Source organism: Euleptes europaea, chromosome 2 (assembly GCF_029931775.1).
Source record: "Euleptes europaea isolate rEulEur1 chromosome 2, rEulEur1.hap1, whole genome shotgun sequence".
Lineage (NCBI taxonomy): Eukaryota > Metazoa > Chordata > Lepidosauria > Squamata > Sphaerodactylidae > Euleptes > Euleptes europaea.
In genome coordinates, this window is record NC_079313.1 from 2,700,462 (window position 1) to 2,714,329 (window position 13,868).

Below are 13,868 nucleotides of genomic sequence, written 5' to 3' on the forward strand. Positions count from 1 at the left end.
TAAGAGCATTATTGTTGTAAGCATGTTTGTATTTTAAGTAAAAAATAATATCATTAACTGGCTTTGCCTGGGTCTTCTATAAAGTCTGTATCTCCAGAACCTGGCATTAAATTTTATGGTACACACGGCCCGGCCTGACCAAGTGACATTTATGTCATATCCGGCCCTCGTAAGAAATGAGTTTGACACCCCTGGGTTAGAGTGCCAGACGGGAACGGAGGCCGTCTGGGTTCAAATCCCGGCTCATTCATGGAAGTTGGCCAGGTGACTTTGGATAAGCAACAGGTTTTTTTCTCTCTCAGCTTAACTTACTTCACAGGGTGGTTGTGAGGATAAAATAGAGGCAGGGAGAACCATGAATGGTGCCCTGAACTCCTCAGAGGAAGGGCGGGATAAGGACGTAATAGATTTTCACGTGTCTCTTAAGACCAGAAAAAAACTGGGTTCTTAGGATGCAGCACATGCTACTCGGGTGAGGAGCTAGAAGAAGAAGAAGAGTTGGTTTTTATATGTCAACTTTCTCTACCATTTAAGGAAAAATCAAACCGGCTCACAAGCCCCTTCCCTTCCCCTTCCCTCAACAGACACCTTGAGAGGTAGGTTTGAGAATTCAGAGAGAACTGTGATTGGCCCAAAGTCACCCAGCTAGCTTCATGTGGAGGAGTGGGGAACTGAATCCGGTTCACCAGATTAGCGTCCAATGCTCATGTGCAGCAGTGGGGGAATCGAACCCGGTTCTCCAGATTAGTGTCTGCCGCTCCAAACTACCGCTCTTAACCACTACACCACGCTGGCTCTCACATTAAAGCCTATTAATGATATTTTTTTTTTTACTTTATTTTTTACTTAAAATACAAACATGGCACCACGCTAGATAGGAACAGAAACCGGACTGGCAGCATCTGCGTGAGGCCCGGCTCGGAGGGAAGGGCCCGATCCGAGAGAGGCGAGCTTACCTGAATTTCCCGAGTGCCCGAGAACATCTCCTTGAGGCTGCTGAAGACAAGCTGGACCAAGTAGTGAGATGCTTCCCACATGTACTCCTGCAGGGAGGGAGGGCAGGACAGGCACAATCAGGGGCGCGAAGAGTAGGGTTTCCAGCTCTGGGAAATACCTGGAGATTTTTGGGGCAGAGCCTGAGGAGGGCGGGATTTAGAGAGGGGTGGGACTTCAATGCCATAGGATCCAATTGCCAAAGTGGCCATTTTCTCCAGGGGAACGGAAACACAGCCTTGGGAAGGCCCTGGCCTCCGTGTCCTGTTTGGCCTCAGCACGAGACAGGAAGCTAGACCAGACGGACCCCTGGTCTGATCAAGCAGCGTTCTTCTTATGCCCTTAGGCAGGGAGATTTGTTGAAGGGGGGTTCGTATGAAACTGGCTACCCTGCCCCCATCCCCCAATCAGAGCCTGATTTCAGGAAGAAAATGTCTTTGACAATAGTGTAACCTAGCTGTCAGCCTCCCCAAAGCTGTCTGACGGTCAAATCCACAACCCCCCTCTCCATCGCTCTTTCTGCTAACCCCCACCCACACACAACATTCAAATGAAGCTGCCTCATACTGAATCAGACCCTTGGTCCATCAAAGTCAGTATTGTCTACTCTGACTGGCAGCAGCTCTCCAGGGTCTCAGGCAGGGGTCTTTCACACCACCTACTTGCCTAGTCCCTTTAACGGAAAATGCCACCGGTGATTGAAACTGGGACCTTCTGCATGCCAAGCAGAGGCTCTACCACTGAGCCACAGTGGCTTATCGTGTTTTTTTGTTCCAGGTATAGAACTGACGGATCCTGCCAGAAAAGAAAGGGGGAGGGGAGAGATGCCAACCTGGGGGAAGCCCTCGATCTCCTTGAGGCGCTTCTCGATCTGCAGGCGGCCCCCGTACCGAGTGACCCCGTAGACCACCGTCATCACCGTCTGCTTCACCACTTTGCGCCCGATGAAGCCGTCCAAGACCTGAGCGATCTTCGTGCCCTCCTCCGCATCTCTTTTCCGAAACACCTCCACCTGCGCCCGGAAAAAACACCAACAAGAGCAGTCAGGAACGTGCCGTGGTCTCCCCCTTCCAGGGGTGGAGGGGAGCAGCCAAGCCAGGCTGAGAGGACCCTGTGAGGTACACTTAGGATTAAACATCAATTTGCCTGATGAACACATCCCAGAAATACCATTTGGGGCTGGAGCTCAGTGGCAGAGAATCTGCTTTCCCAGGCTTTAAGGTCCCTGGGCCCACTCTCCAGCATTTCCAATTTTATTTATTTATTTATTTTTAAGTTTTAAAAATATTGCAGATAGGAAAGAGAAAGGGGGAGGGGAAAATCTGAGAAATAATACACAATACATTCTTTTCTTTTTCTTCCATGGCACCCAAAATATATTACAGCAGACTCACTAATACAATAAAAACTACCTATTACAAATAGTATCAGATATTTTCAATGTTTCTTCTCCAATCTTTTCTTCTCTTCACGTCTTCTCTTCTTAATACACAAACTCGACTACTGTCCAAATTAGATTGTACTGAACATAACAACACAATGCGACCTACCGAAGCAAGTGAGTATTTACAATACAATTTGGAATATGACTTATTGTGTATATTACTACATATTTCTATAAGCTCTAATGTCTAACATCTTTTTAAGATATAGTAAAACCAATAATAATGGTAAAACAGCTTCCATCTCTCTTGGAATAAATGAAAAGGTTTCATATTTACTTGATTGGTGTGGCATTTCCAATTTAGAAGGATCAGGTCGCAGGTGATAGAAGAGATCTCCACCTGAGACCCTGGAGAGCCACTGCCAGTAAGAGCAGACAAACCGCCCTGGATACGCCAAAGATCTGACTCAGCAGGCAGAAGCTTTGTGTATTCGTGTGACTCGAATGTCCCCGACTTCTACAGACTTAAAAAAACGCTGCGTGAACGCAGGGCTGGTGGTCTCTTAATACCTGAATTTATTTCTCAAGTGCCTTTTATCCCACACCCCCTACACCAAGGAGCTTGGGATTGTATCCATTCTGCCTTCACAACAACCCTGCAAGGTAGGCTGGGCCTCAGAGGACACAAGCGGGCCAAAGGCACCTGGGAAGTTCCGTGGTGAGTTGTTGTGCAAGTGTTGTAATGTGGGGATAAAACAGAAGAGAATGCAGTAAGCCGCTCTGGGTCATAGAATCATAGAGTTGGAAGGGATCGCCAGGGTCATCTAGTCCAACCCCCTGCACAATGCAGGAAATTCACAACGACCTCCCCACCCCCACACCCCCAGTGACCCCTGCTCCATGCCCAGAAAATGGCCAAGATGCCCTCCCTCTCATGAACTGCCTAAGGTAATAGAATCAGCGTTGCTAACAGATGGCCATCTAGCCTCTGCTTCAAAACCTCCAGGGAAGGAGAGCTCACCACCTCCCAAGGAAGCCTGTCCTACTGAGGAACCGCTCTAACTGTCAGAAAGATCTTTCTAATGTCTAGATGGAAACTCTTTGGATTTAATTTCAACCCGTCGGTTCTGCTCCGACCTTCTGGAGCAACAGAAAACAACTCGGCACCCTCCTCTACATGACAGCCCTTCAAGTACTTGAAGATAGTCCCCGTTGTGGAGAAAGACAGGCTAGAAAGGAAATACGTAAACAGATTCCCCACTCGTCCACATGAAACCAGCTGGGTGACCTCGGGTGAAGGAGCACAAAGACCCTCCACGCTTCATTTGTGGGTGACCCCTCCGTGCCGCTTTTGTGAGTGGAAAAGGAGGCCAGCCGCTTGACCATTTCCGAAACTCCAAGAGACAGTGTGGTGTAGCGGTCAGCGTGTCGGACTAGGATCGGGGAGACCCAGATTCGAATCACCCCTCTGCCATGGCAGCTCGCCGGGCAACCCTGGGCCGGTAGCATGCTCTCAGCCTAACCCACCTCACAGGGTTGTTGCGTGAGGATAAAATAGAAGAAAGTGAAGTAACCTGCTTTGGGTTCTCATTGGGGAGAAAGGCAGGCTAGAAAGGAAGAATGTAAAATAAATAAATAGATCTCCCCGGCGGGAGACCCCCGGCCCCCTCCCCTTCCTCACCTGCTGAGCCACCCCGCTGTAAACATCCTGGGGCACGTCACACGGCACGAGGTTCACTGAGGCGGCCCCGATGACGTCCCGCCCGAGGGCCGCGTAGTGCTGGAGCCCATTGCAAGAGCCGTCCTGAGGAGAAGAAAGACCACACGGGTGGCTGGTTGGCACCAGAAAGAGGGGAGAAGCGGCAGGACTCCCAGCTCCTGGGAGGGACATTTTCTGCTACCCCTGCCCCTGCCCCACAGAGGACCTCAGAGGCCCCCTTCTCGGTCCCGCCCCCTGCTGCCCACAGCTTGGGGGAGCGGGGGTGCTTGGCATGCAGAAGGTCCCAGGTTCAATCCCCCACATCTCCAGTTAAAAGGACCAAGCAAGTAGGTGATGTGAAAGACCTCTGCCTGAGACCCTGGAGAGCCATGAAGAGGGGCCGTGGCTCAGTGGTAGAGCATCTGCTTGGCATGCAGAAGGTCCCAGGTTCAGTCCCCAGCATCTCCAGTTAAAGGGACCAGGCAAGTAGGGGATGTGAAAGACCCCTGCCTGAGACCCTGGAGAGCCGCTGCTGGTCTGAGCAGACAATACTGACCTTGATGGACCAAAAGTCTGATTCAGTATCAGAGAGCTTCATGTGTTAATGTGTTCATGCTTTATAGGGGTGGGGGAATGGCTCAGTGGTCGAGCATCTGCTTGGCATGCAGAAGGTCCCAGGTTCAATCCCCGGCATCTCCAGTTAAAAGAGACTGGGCAGGTAGGTGATGTGAAAGACCCCTGCCTGAGACCCTGGAGAGCCACTGCCGGTCTGAGAAGGCAATACTGACTTTGATGGACCAAGGGTCTGATTCCGTATAAGGCAGCTTCACGTGTTCATGCGAGTGCAGTTGCCTACGCACCTGATGGACGGGGAAGTTGGAGACATAAGCCGCGGGGTCCGGGGCTCTCATGGCCATGGCGATCTCCATGCAACACGCCAAGGCCTGCCACGGCTCATCGGCGGCCATCCACCATTTCTTGCCCTGGGGAGGGACAGATATAGGTTTGGGTGGTTTTAAGGAGTGGGGGGGAAACCCGTTCAAATTTAGAGCAGGAAAAACACCAACAAGAAGTGCCATGGGGAATGTACCCCTTTGGTCGGGCAGCCCCACCAACTCAGTTCCCGGCAGTCCTGTGATTATCTGGTTCAGTGGTCCCCAACGCGGCACCCATGGGCAACAAGGCTTCTGATTGCCCATTGGAGATTTGATTGGCTGTGCAGATTTTTTAAAATTGCAGCGTTTGGCTCCAATAGCAGCTCTTCAACATTTCAGACAGATGCTCTGTCTAACAAGATGCCTTTGAATCCGCACAGCCAATCAGTAGCCCTGCTGGGCAAAAGCACCACCTAGCCCTGCCCACTTTCTAAATGCACTTGGTGGGCGCCAGTCAAGGCGGCGGTGGGCACCACAGGGCCAATGGCCCCATGATGGGGACCCCTACGCTCAAATATTAAGAACTGCCCATAGTAGGCAAGAGGGACAACTTACAGACAAGGGGAGGGGATGTGGCTCAGTGGTAGAGCATCTGCTTGGCATACAGAAGGTCCCAGGTTCAATCCCCGGCATCTCCAGTTAAAAAGGACCAGGCAGAGGGTGATGTGAAAAGACCTCCGCCTGAGACCCTAGGACTGCTGCAGGTCTGAGTAGACAAAGACTGACTTTGATGGACCAAGGGGGTCTGATTCAGTATAAAGCAGCTTCATGCATTCATGCTTTATAGGGGAGGGGCCGTGGCTCAGTGACAGAGCATCTGCTTGGCATGCAGAAGGTCCCAGGTTCGATCCCCGGCATCTCCAGTTAAAGGGTCTAGGCAAGTAGGTGATGTGAAAGACCCCTGCCTGAGACCCTGGAGAGCCGCTGCCGGCCTGAATAGGCAATGCTGACTTAGATGGACCGAGGGTCTGATTCAGTATAAGGCAGCTTCATGTGTTCTTGTGTGACCACAGTTCAACAACAGCACTCTCCTCAAAGGCTGACCCAATAAGACCACTGCAAGTAAAACTCGCCCCACCCCACGTGCATAATTTGTCCTCACCGTCAGCGGGTAATCTGCCGAATCCAAGATGTCCCCCATGATCTCGTCTGCGTAGGCCCGCCTGTCCCGCAGGGAGTTCTTCTTCTTCAGCCCGGTGAGGTTGACCAGATGGATCTTCAGCCAGTCGAGGCCCCGCGGGCCAAGGGGCTTCCCCTCAGCGAAGAGGAGGATGGCCCGTGTGAGGTCGCTGCCAAGGTGGTTGAAGTGAGGCGGGCAGGGGTACGTCCTCCCGCGGAAGTCCATGTTGTGGGGGAACCAGAAGGCCCTCTCCCCCATGTGTTGGGCGATGGACAGCTTGTACAGGGTGTCCATGCGCAGACTGAACATCTCCATGGCCTTCTTGCGGCACTGCGCCACCTCCCGCTTCCACGCCAACTTGCTCAGGGCCCCCCCGCCGAGGGCCAGCTTGGCGGGTTGGGGGGCTTCAGACGGCGGGGGCGGGACATCCAGCTTCTCGTCGCCCTTGTCGTTGAACACAGAGACCACCACGTCCAGCACGGCCCGGTTGACCTTCCAGGGGCAATTGCCCAGCTGGTTGAGCGCATCCATGACCGCGAAGAGGTCGCCGCGGGGGCACCGCTCCAGAAGCAGCTGGTGCTGCACGGCCCCATCCACACAGCGCATGAGCTTGGTGGGGCTGAGGAGGTAGGCGCCGAAGGAAGGGGAGACCCACGGCACCGGTGGGCACAGCATGGGGACGACAAAGGAGTCGAAGGTGAGGGTGGTTTCAGCGGCCTCCGAGAAGAGCCGGGTCAGGAGGGGGTGGGGCCGGATGAAGCCGATCTGAAGGAAGAGGAAAGGAAGGCTGAAGGAGCTGGTTACGTTTAGCCTGAAGAGGAGAAGACTGAGACAGGATATGAGAACCATCTTCAAGTACTTGAAGGGCTGTCATAGAGAGGAGGGTGCTGAGTTGTTTTCTGTTGCCCCAGAAGGTCGGACCAGAAGCAACGGGTTGAAATTAGATCAAAAGAGTTTCTGTCTAGACATTGGGAATAACTTTCTAACACCTAGAGCGGTTCCTCAGTGGAACAGGCTTCCTCGGGAGGTGGTGAGCTCTCCTTCCCCGGAGGTTTTTAAGCAGAGGCTAGATGGCCATCTGTCAGCAACGTTGATTCTATGACCTTAGGCAGATCATGAGAGGGAGGGCACCTTGGCCATCTTTTGGGCATGGAGTAGGGGTCACTGGGGGGTGGGGGAGAGGTAGTTGTGAATTTCCTGCATTCCTAGATGACCCTGGTGGTCCCTTCCAACTCTATGATTCTATTCTATGAAGCGCTAGGGTTTCAGAGCCCCCCGCCCGAAAAAAGACCCTTTTTGTGTTGACAAACAAGCTTTTATCACCTTGCAATGCTTAATCCTGGCCTATTTTCCTCACCTCTTCTTTTTTCCTGCCGTCAAGTCACAGCCGACTTACGGTGACTCCGCAGGGTTTCAAGGCAAGAGACGTTCACAGGTGGTTGGCCGTTGCCTGCCTCTGCATAGTGACCCTGGACTTCCTTGGGGGTTTCCCATTCAAGTACTAACCAGGGCTGACCCTGCTTAGCTTCCAAGATCAGACGAGATCAGGCATTCATAAAGTCTGGAGCAGAATACCTTTTGACTATGAGATATTGATATTTGTATTTATGGCTGCAATAACACATCCCCTAATTTAAGGGGGATACATACATACACAAGGATTAGTTTTCCTTGTGAATGGAAGCCTAAAACGGAGGAAGACATGTTGCGGTTTTATATTTTAAATGTTATTTTGCAATAACAACGCATGCATATGCATAGTCATATATATATACACATACATATATATTTACGTATATCTTTGAGTCTGGAATGTTGATTGCTTAGACCACTGAAGAAGGCTGTATGGCCGAAACGCGTATGGTCAGAGTATAATTGGGTTATTTTATGTCTTACAGTGTTATACGAGTATGTCAATTTGGTAGGCTATTGCAATGCCCCATATGCGTTATATGTCGTATTAGATTTTATCCTGAAATAAATGTATGCATATTTTGTACTTACATAATTTTTAGAGTGTATAACCTTGATTGAGCCTTTTACTTTTATTTATATTTTCTTGACCTTTGGAGTACTTTTTTTTTTTTTTTGTTATAAACAGTTAATCTTACAATAAAAGAAAAAGGGGAAAAACATAGTTATAAAATTTCTAACAAAAATCAAATACTAATGATGCAAATTATTTAGAAAACAAAACAGTGCTACTAATATAACTACTAATAGCACTTAATCAAGCAATATACCTATTTATCTAAAATCCGCATGATTATTATACCACTACCTCTCTGCAACTTATGCATTGGATTGCTTTTTCCATCCTTGGAATTGTAGAATTCCAGTGAGCATCCAGTTCTTCCGTATTTTTATCGTTATTATAGTACATCAATTTAATTAAAGCATAGGTTTCTTTAACCTTGTCGAGCCAATTATTTAAGTCAGGGAATTTATTGCTTTTCCAATATTAATTCTTTTTTAAAAAAAAATTCTCCAGCACCTCTGCATGCATCAGATGACTGTGCAGAATTTCTCTGGCCTTCCTCACCTGGCGGCCGCTGCGGAAGGAATAGACGTGGTACAGGACGGGGATGAGTTTCTGCTCCAAGCCTGAGTTGAGAAGGTTGCTCTCCATCTTGAGGACCTGGACCAGGAGCTCGACCAGGTGGAGGCCCAGCTGCACCAGGAGGGATTGGGGCCAGACGCACTCCTGGCTGACCAGGGAAGGGCCGTAGCTGGCTTCCGCCTCCAGCTCCTCCCAGTATTCCCGGGGCAGGTAATTATCCGGCTGCAGAGAGGAGGAGGAGAAGGTGAAGGAGGAGGAGAAGGAGAAGAAGAAGAGTTGGTTTTTATACCCCTATTTCCTCTACCTTTAAGGAGTCTCAAACCCGCTCATGCCTCCACTGGCTAGACTACCGCCCTTCCAGCCCCACACAGGCTGGCCATTACACACCGGCGTGTCCTTCGCCAGCAGCTGGACGTAGCTGTCGTAGAGCCTTTGGATCTTCTCCACCACGCGGCTCCAGGATTTCTTCTGGATGACATACTTGTTGTAGACTTTGGTGCCCAGTTCCCTTGCCAAGATCAGGAGGGATTCCCCTTGCGGGGGGAGGTTGGAGAGTCTCTGAAAAGGGGAAGCAAGCAGGGAATGATCAGCAGAGGCTTTAGTAATTTTTTCCCCCTTTACAAAGGCAGCATCCTACCGAAGAGAGTACAAAACAGAGAAAAGATAAGGTAACGCATCAGGGTTTTTTCTCTGATGCAAGCCCCAGAATGACCTGCTCGGCAGCCCATGCGGGTAGCAGTATTTTGAAACAACAACAAAAGGGGACGACGACATTAAACTCAACCAAAATGTTCATTCACAGTCAATAAACACATGAAACTCACACACAGTTGATGTGAAGTCAAACAATGACCAAAGCAGGACCAGAAGTAGGACCAAATAAGGACCAAACATGTTTCAGCCTCAAAAAGGCCTTCCTTAATTTGCAAGATCTGAACAAGGCTGTCAAAGATAGGACATTTTGGAGGGCTTTCATTCATAGGGTTGCCATGAGTCGGAAGCGACTTGACGGCACTTCACACACACACACAGTGGTCAGACATTTTGACCTAACACACTGTTTGATGTATACACATCCTTAGAAGCCCTGGCATGAAATATGAGGTGGAGCACGTGAGCCATATTCTAGTGTGCATGGAATAAATAATTTCACAAGAAGCTTCATAATACTAAAAAGTAAAGGTCCCCTGTGCAAGCACCGGGTCATTCCTGACCCATGGGGTGACGTCACATCCCGAGGTTTCCTAGGCAGACTTTGTTTATGGGGTGGTTTGCCAGTACCTTCCCCAGTCATCTTCCCTTTACCCCCAGCAAGCTGGGAACTCATTTTCCGACCCCATAAGGATGGAAGGCTGAGTCGACCTTGAGCCGGCTGCCTGAAACCAACTCCAGTCGGGATCAAACTCAGGTTGTGAGCAGAGCTTTTGACTGCAGTACTGCAGCTTACTCCTCTGTGCCACAGGGCTCTTCATAATACTAGAAGGGCATTTATGTGTTTTCTACCGTGCATTATGATATCATACTGTCAAGATGTGTACTAGACTACAATTCTACGTCTGACCACTGAGGAAGGCCTTTTTGAGGCCGAAACGTGTTTGGTCCTTATCTGGTGCTACTTCTGGTCCTTATTTGGCCCTACTTTGACCATTGTACAACTTCACATGTACTGTCTGGGAGTTTCATGTATTTATTGATTGTGAATGACTTGCCTATAATATAGGCCTAATGTTTTTAACTTTACTGTGCATCATATTCAAAATTATATATTTGTAATTTTAGTGTTTTTAGCTCAACCTTTTCAGTCTGGACAGCAGTATTTTGATACATCAACCACAAACCCTAAACACCAAAATTAAGTACCCAAAAGATCAAGAAAAGTCCTTATTTACAGATTACTGCTCCAGACTTTATTAATACTTCTTGACTATGAGATATTGATCATTTATGGCTGCGATATTACACCCCCTCATTTAAGAGGGATACATATACAAGGATTAGCTTTCCTTGTGGAAGAAGTCTAAAACAGAGGAAGAAGCGTTGCAGTTTTATATTTTAAACGTTATTATGTAATACCAACGCACACATACTCATAAAGATTTTCTACATATTTATGTATGTCTTTGAGTCTGGAATGTTGATCGCTTAAGACCACTGAAAAAGGCCGTATGGCCAAAACGTGTTATGGTCAGAGCATAATTGGGTTATTTTATGTCTTACTGTGTTATATGAGTACGTCAATTTGGTAGGCTATTGCAATGCCCTATATATGTTACATGTGGTATTAGGTTTTATCTTGAAATAAATGTATACATATTCTGGGCTTACATAATTTTTAGAGTTATAACCTTGGGCCTTGGATTTTTACTCTTATTTATATTTTCTTGACCTTTCAGCAGTATTTTGATTACATCATCACTCGTCCTGCGGACCATGCATGCTTTCATGGAGCTGTGAGCTCATACTCGGTTCAATTACCAGGGAACTCTGGTTGCATTCGGTTTTTCTTTGAGCTTTGACAGCTAACTGAACCCATATAGCAATATTAGATTTATTGCCCTTTGACAGAGATTAGCGGTGCAATCCTCAAGGGGGGGGACCCCGAATCGGTTTAGGAGCTGGCGTGACCCCTTGCAGAATGAAAATGGGCACTAACGCCGGCACAGGGAGACTTACACTGGTGTAGGGGAGCTGCGAGGCAGGGGCACTGGCGGAGCCTCACCGGCAGCATTTCTACAGCGCAGGGGCTCGCAACAGCGGCAAAGGGAGCGTTCCTGGGGTCAGGGCTGACAGTAGACAGCTCCCTGAGCCCTTTCACCCTGGGAACACCCCCTTTGGCTGGCGCAAACAAAAAGGATTGCGTAGCCCTGTGAAAACTCTATGGAGCAGTTTCACAGGGCTTGGTGGAAACCTAATTTTTTAATGCAGCCGCGCCTCTGCAAGGCACTCAGGAGGCGGCGTGGCGGTGCTGTGCCCGGGGCACCCCGCAACTATTCTCCCCCTTGCAGGATTGCTCTGCCTGAGAATGGCCTTCTTACCATGCTATAGCAAAGGTAATGAGGACATATCCGATGTGTTCTTAGAAACACCTGTTAGATATCTCATCTACAGTTAAGAGCCAATCATTTATCTAGATTATAATCCTGTGATTTAAAATATAAGAGATTTCAAGGGAGATAAGACTGCTATTTTTCTGTGTAAACGCACTGATGCGATAAGCAAATCCGATTTCTCAGGATGGAACTCTCAGAAGAGATTAGATAAGTTTTTTTCTGCGTGTGTATGACTTGTATTTATAGAAAATCCCTATAAGCCGTTTTAATACAATGACCTAAAAGATGATTTGCATTAAATTTTTACTTGCTACAACATGGTTAGAGCCCCGTGGGGCAGAGCGGTAAGCTGCAGTCCTGCAGTCAAAAGCTCTGCTCACGACCTGAGTTCAATCCAGACGGAAGTTGGTTTCAGGTAGCCGGCTCGAGGTTGACTCAGCCTTCCATCCTTCCGAGGTCGGTAAAACAAGCACCCAGCTTGCTGGGAGTAAAGTGTATGGAGGAGGGTGCCGAGTTGTTTTCTGTTGCCCCAGAAAGTTGGACCAGAACCAACGGATTGAAATTAAATCAAAAGAGTTTCCATCTTGAAATTAGGAAGAATTTTCTAACAGTTACAGCGGTTCCTCAGTGGAACAGACTTCCTCGAAAGGTGGTAAGTGCTTCCTCCCTGGAGGTTTTTAAGCAGAGGCTAGATGGCCATCTGTCAGCAATGTTGATTCTATGACCTTGGGCAGTTCATGGGAGGGAGGGCATCTTGGCCATCTTCTGGGCATGGAGTAGGGGTCACTGGGGGTGTGGAGGAGGAGGTAGTTGTGAATTTCCTGCATTGTGCAGGGGGTTGGACTAGATGACCCTGGTGGTCCCTTCCAACTCTATGATTCTATGACTGGGGAAGGCACTGGCAAACCACCCCCTAAACAGAGTCTGCCTAGTAAACTTCATGATGTGATGTCACCTCTTGGGTCATTAATGATCTGGTGCTCGCACAGGGGACTACGGTATAACAGAGTAATTCCTTCAGATACCCGATTCTTGGATATACTCGATGCTAAACGGTATAACAGAATAATTCCTTTAGACCTGTTTTGTCCAGATTCTCTAACTGGACACAGGAGTAAAACATCTGGTTACCGCGCTGATGGACCAAAGGCTCAGTTTTTCAGTGCTCTGCCCCCCAGAGTAACCCCCCCCCCAGTCTTACCTGCATCAAGATGTCCACATACTCCTCATCCTTCAACACGCTCAGGAACGGATACAAATTCAGCTGCCCTGACATTTTCTGGCCCAGATGGAGCCTGGATTCCCGAAAGCTGTGAAGGAGGGATGCCCGCCACCGGGCACGGAGCTTGGCCAGCAGCTCCCGCTGCACAAGAGGCAAAGACAAAAGAGGAAATCATTGCCAGGCCCCTAAGCAGCAACCGTTTCTCATGGGAGCAGAGAACAAGGAAGCAAGCAGCTCCTACTGGCAGCAGAAGGTTGAGCCGAAAGCAGGTGGGGCTTCGGGTCCCTAGGAATGTTGCAGCCGCAGGGCTCCGAGAGTAACAGAGAGTATCTAATGGCTTTCCCACAAAGGGTCACAGTAATCGTTGCGAAAGCATGCCTAATATCTGAAATGCTCTACAGCAGGGATCCCCAATGCGGTGCCAATGGGTGCCACGGTGCCCGCCAACAGTTTCCCTGGCACCCACCAAGTATTTTTCGAAATTGGGTGGGGCCAGGTGGGGCTCTTGCCCAGCAAGGCTTCTGATTGGCTGTGCAGATTAAAATAATGCTGTTCCAGCTGCAGCTGCCACCAGAATCTTTGTTTTATTCTCTCTCACCCCTCTTTCACCAGCGTGGTGCAGTGGTCAAGAGCGGTGGACTCTGATCTGGAGAGCCAGGTTCAATTCCCCACTCCTCCACATGAGCGGCGGAGGCTAATCTGGTGAACTGGATTGGTTTCCCCACTCCTCCACATGAAGCCAGCTAGGTGACCTTGGGCTAGTCACACTCTCTCAGCCCCACCTACCTCACAGGGTGTCTGTTGTGGGGAGGGGAAGGGAAGGTGATTGTAAGCTGGTTTGATTCTTAAGTGGGAGAGAAAGTCAGTGTATAAAAACCAACTCTTCTTCTTTCCCAGTGTACTTC

At 49.1% G+C, this 13,868-nt stretch overlaps 1 protein-coding gene across 1 annotated transcript in view; it reads right to left on the reverse strand.

Moving 5' to 3' along the window:
• POLRMT (RNA polymerase mitochondrial) overlaps nt 1-13,868 on the reverse strand; it is a 41,476-nt gene that overhangs the window by 19,518 nt on the left and 8,090 nt on the right. The window contains exons 7-14 of the mRNA XM_056844373.1: nt 12,943-13,104; nt 9,079-9,249; nt 8,674-8,913; nt 6,114-6,896; nt 4,937-5,059; nt 4,059-4,181; nt 1,826-2,005; nt 957-1,043 (exon numbers count right to left, since the gene is read on the reverse strand). Coding sequence (XP_056700351.1) covers nt 957-1,043; nt 1,826-2,005; nt 4,059-4,181; nt 4,937-5,059; nt 6,114-6,896; nt 8,674-8,913; nt 9,079-9,249; nt 12,943-13,104 — 1,869 coding nt within the window. The remainder of the gene's footprint in view (nt 1-956; nt 1,044-1,825; nt 2,006-4,058; nt 4,182-4,936; nt 5,060-6,113; nt 6,897-8,673; nt 8,914-9,078; nt 9,250-12,942; nt 13,105-13,868) is intronic.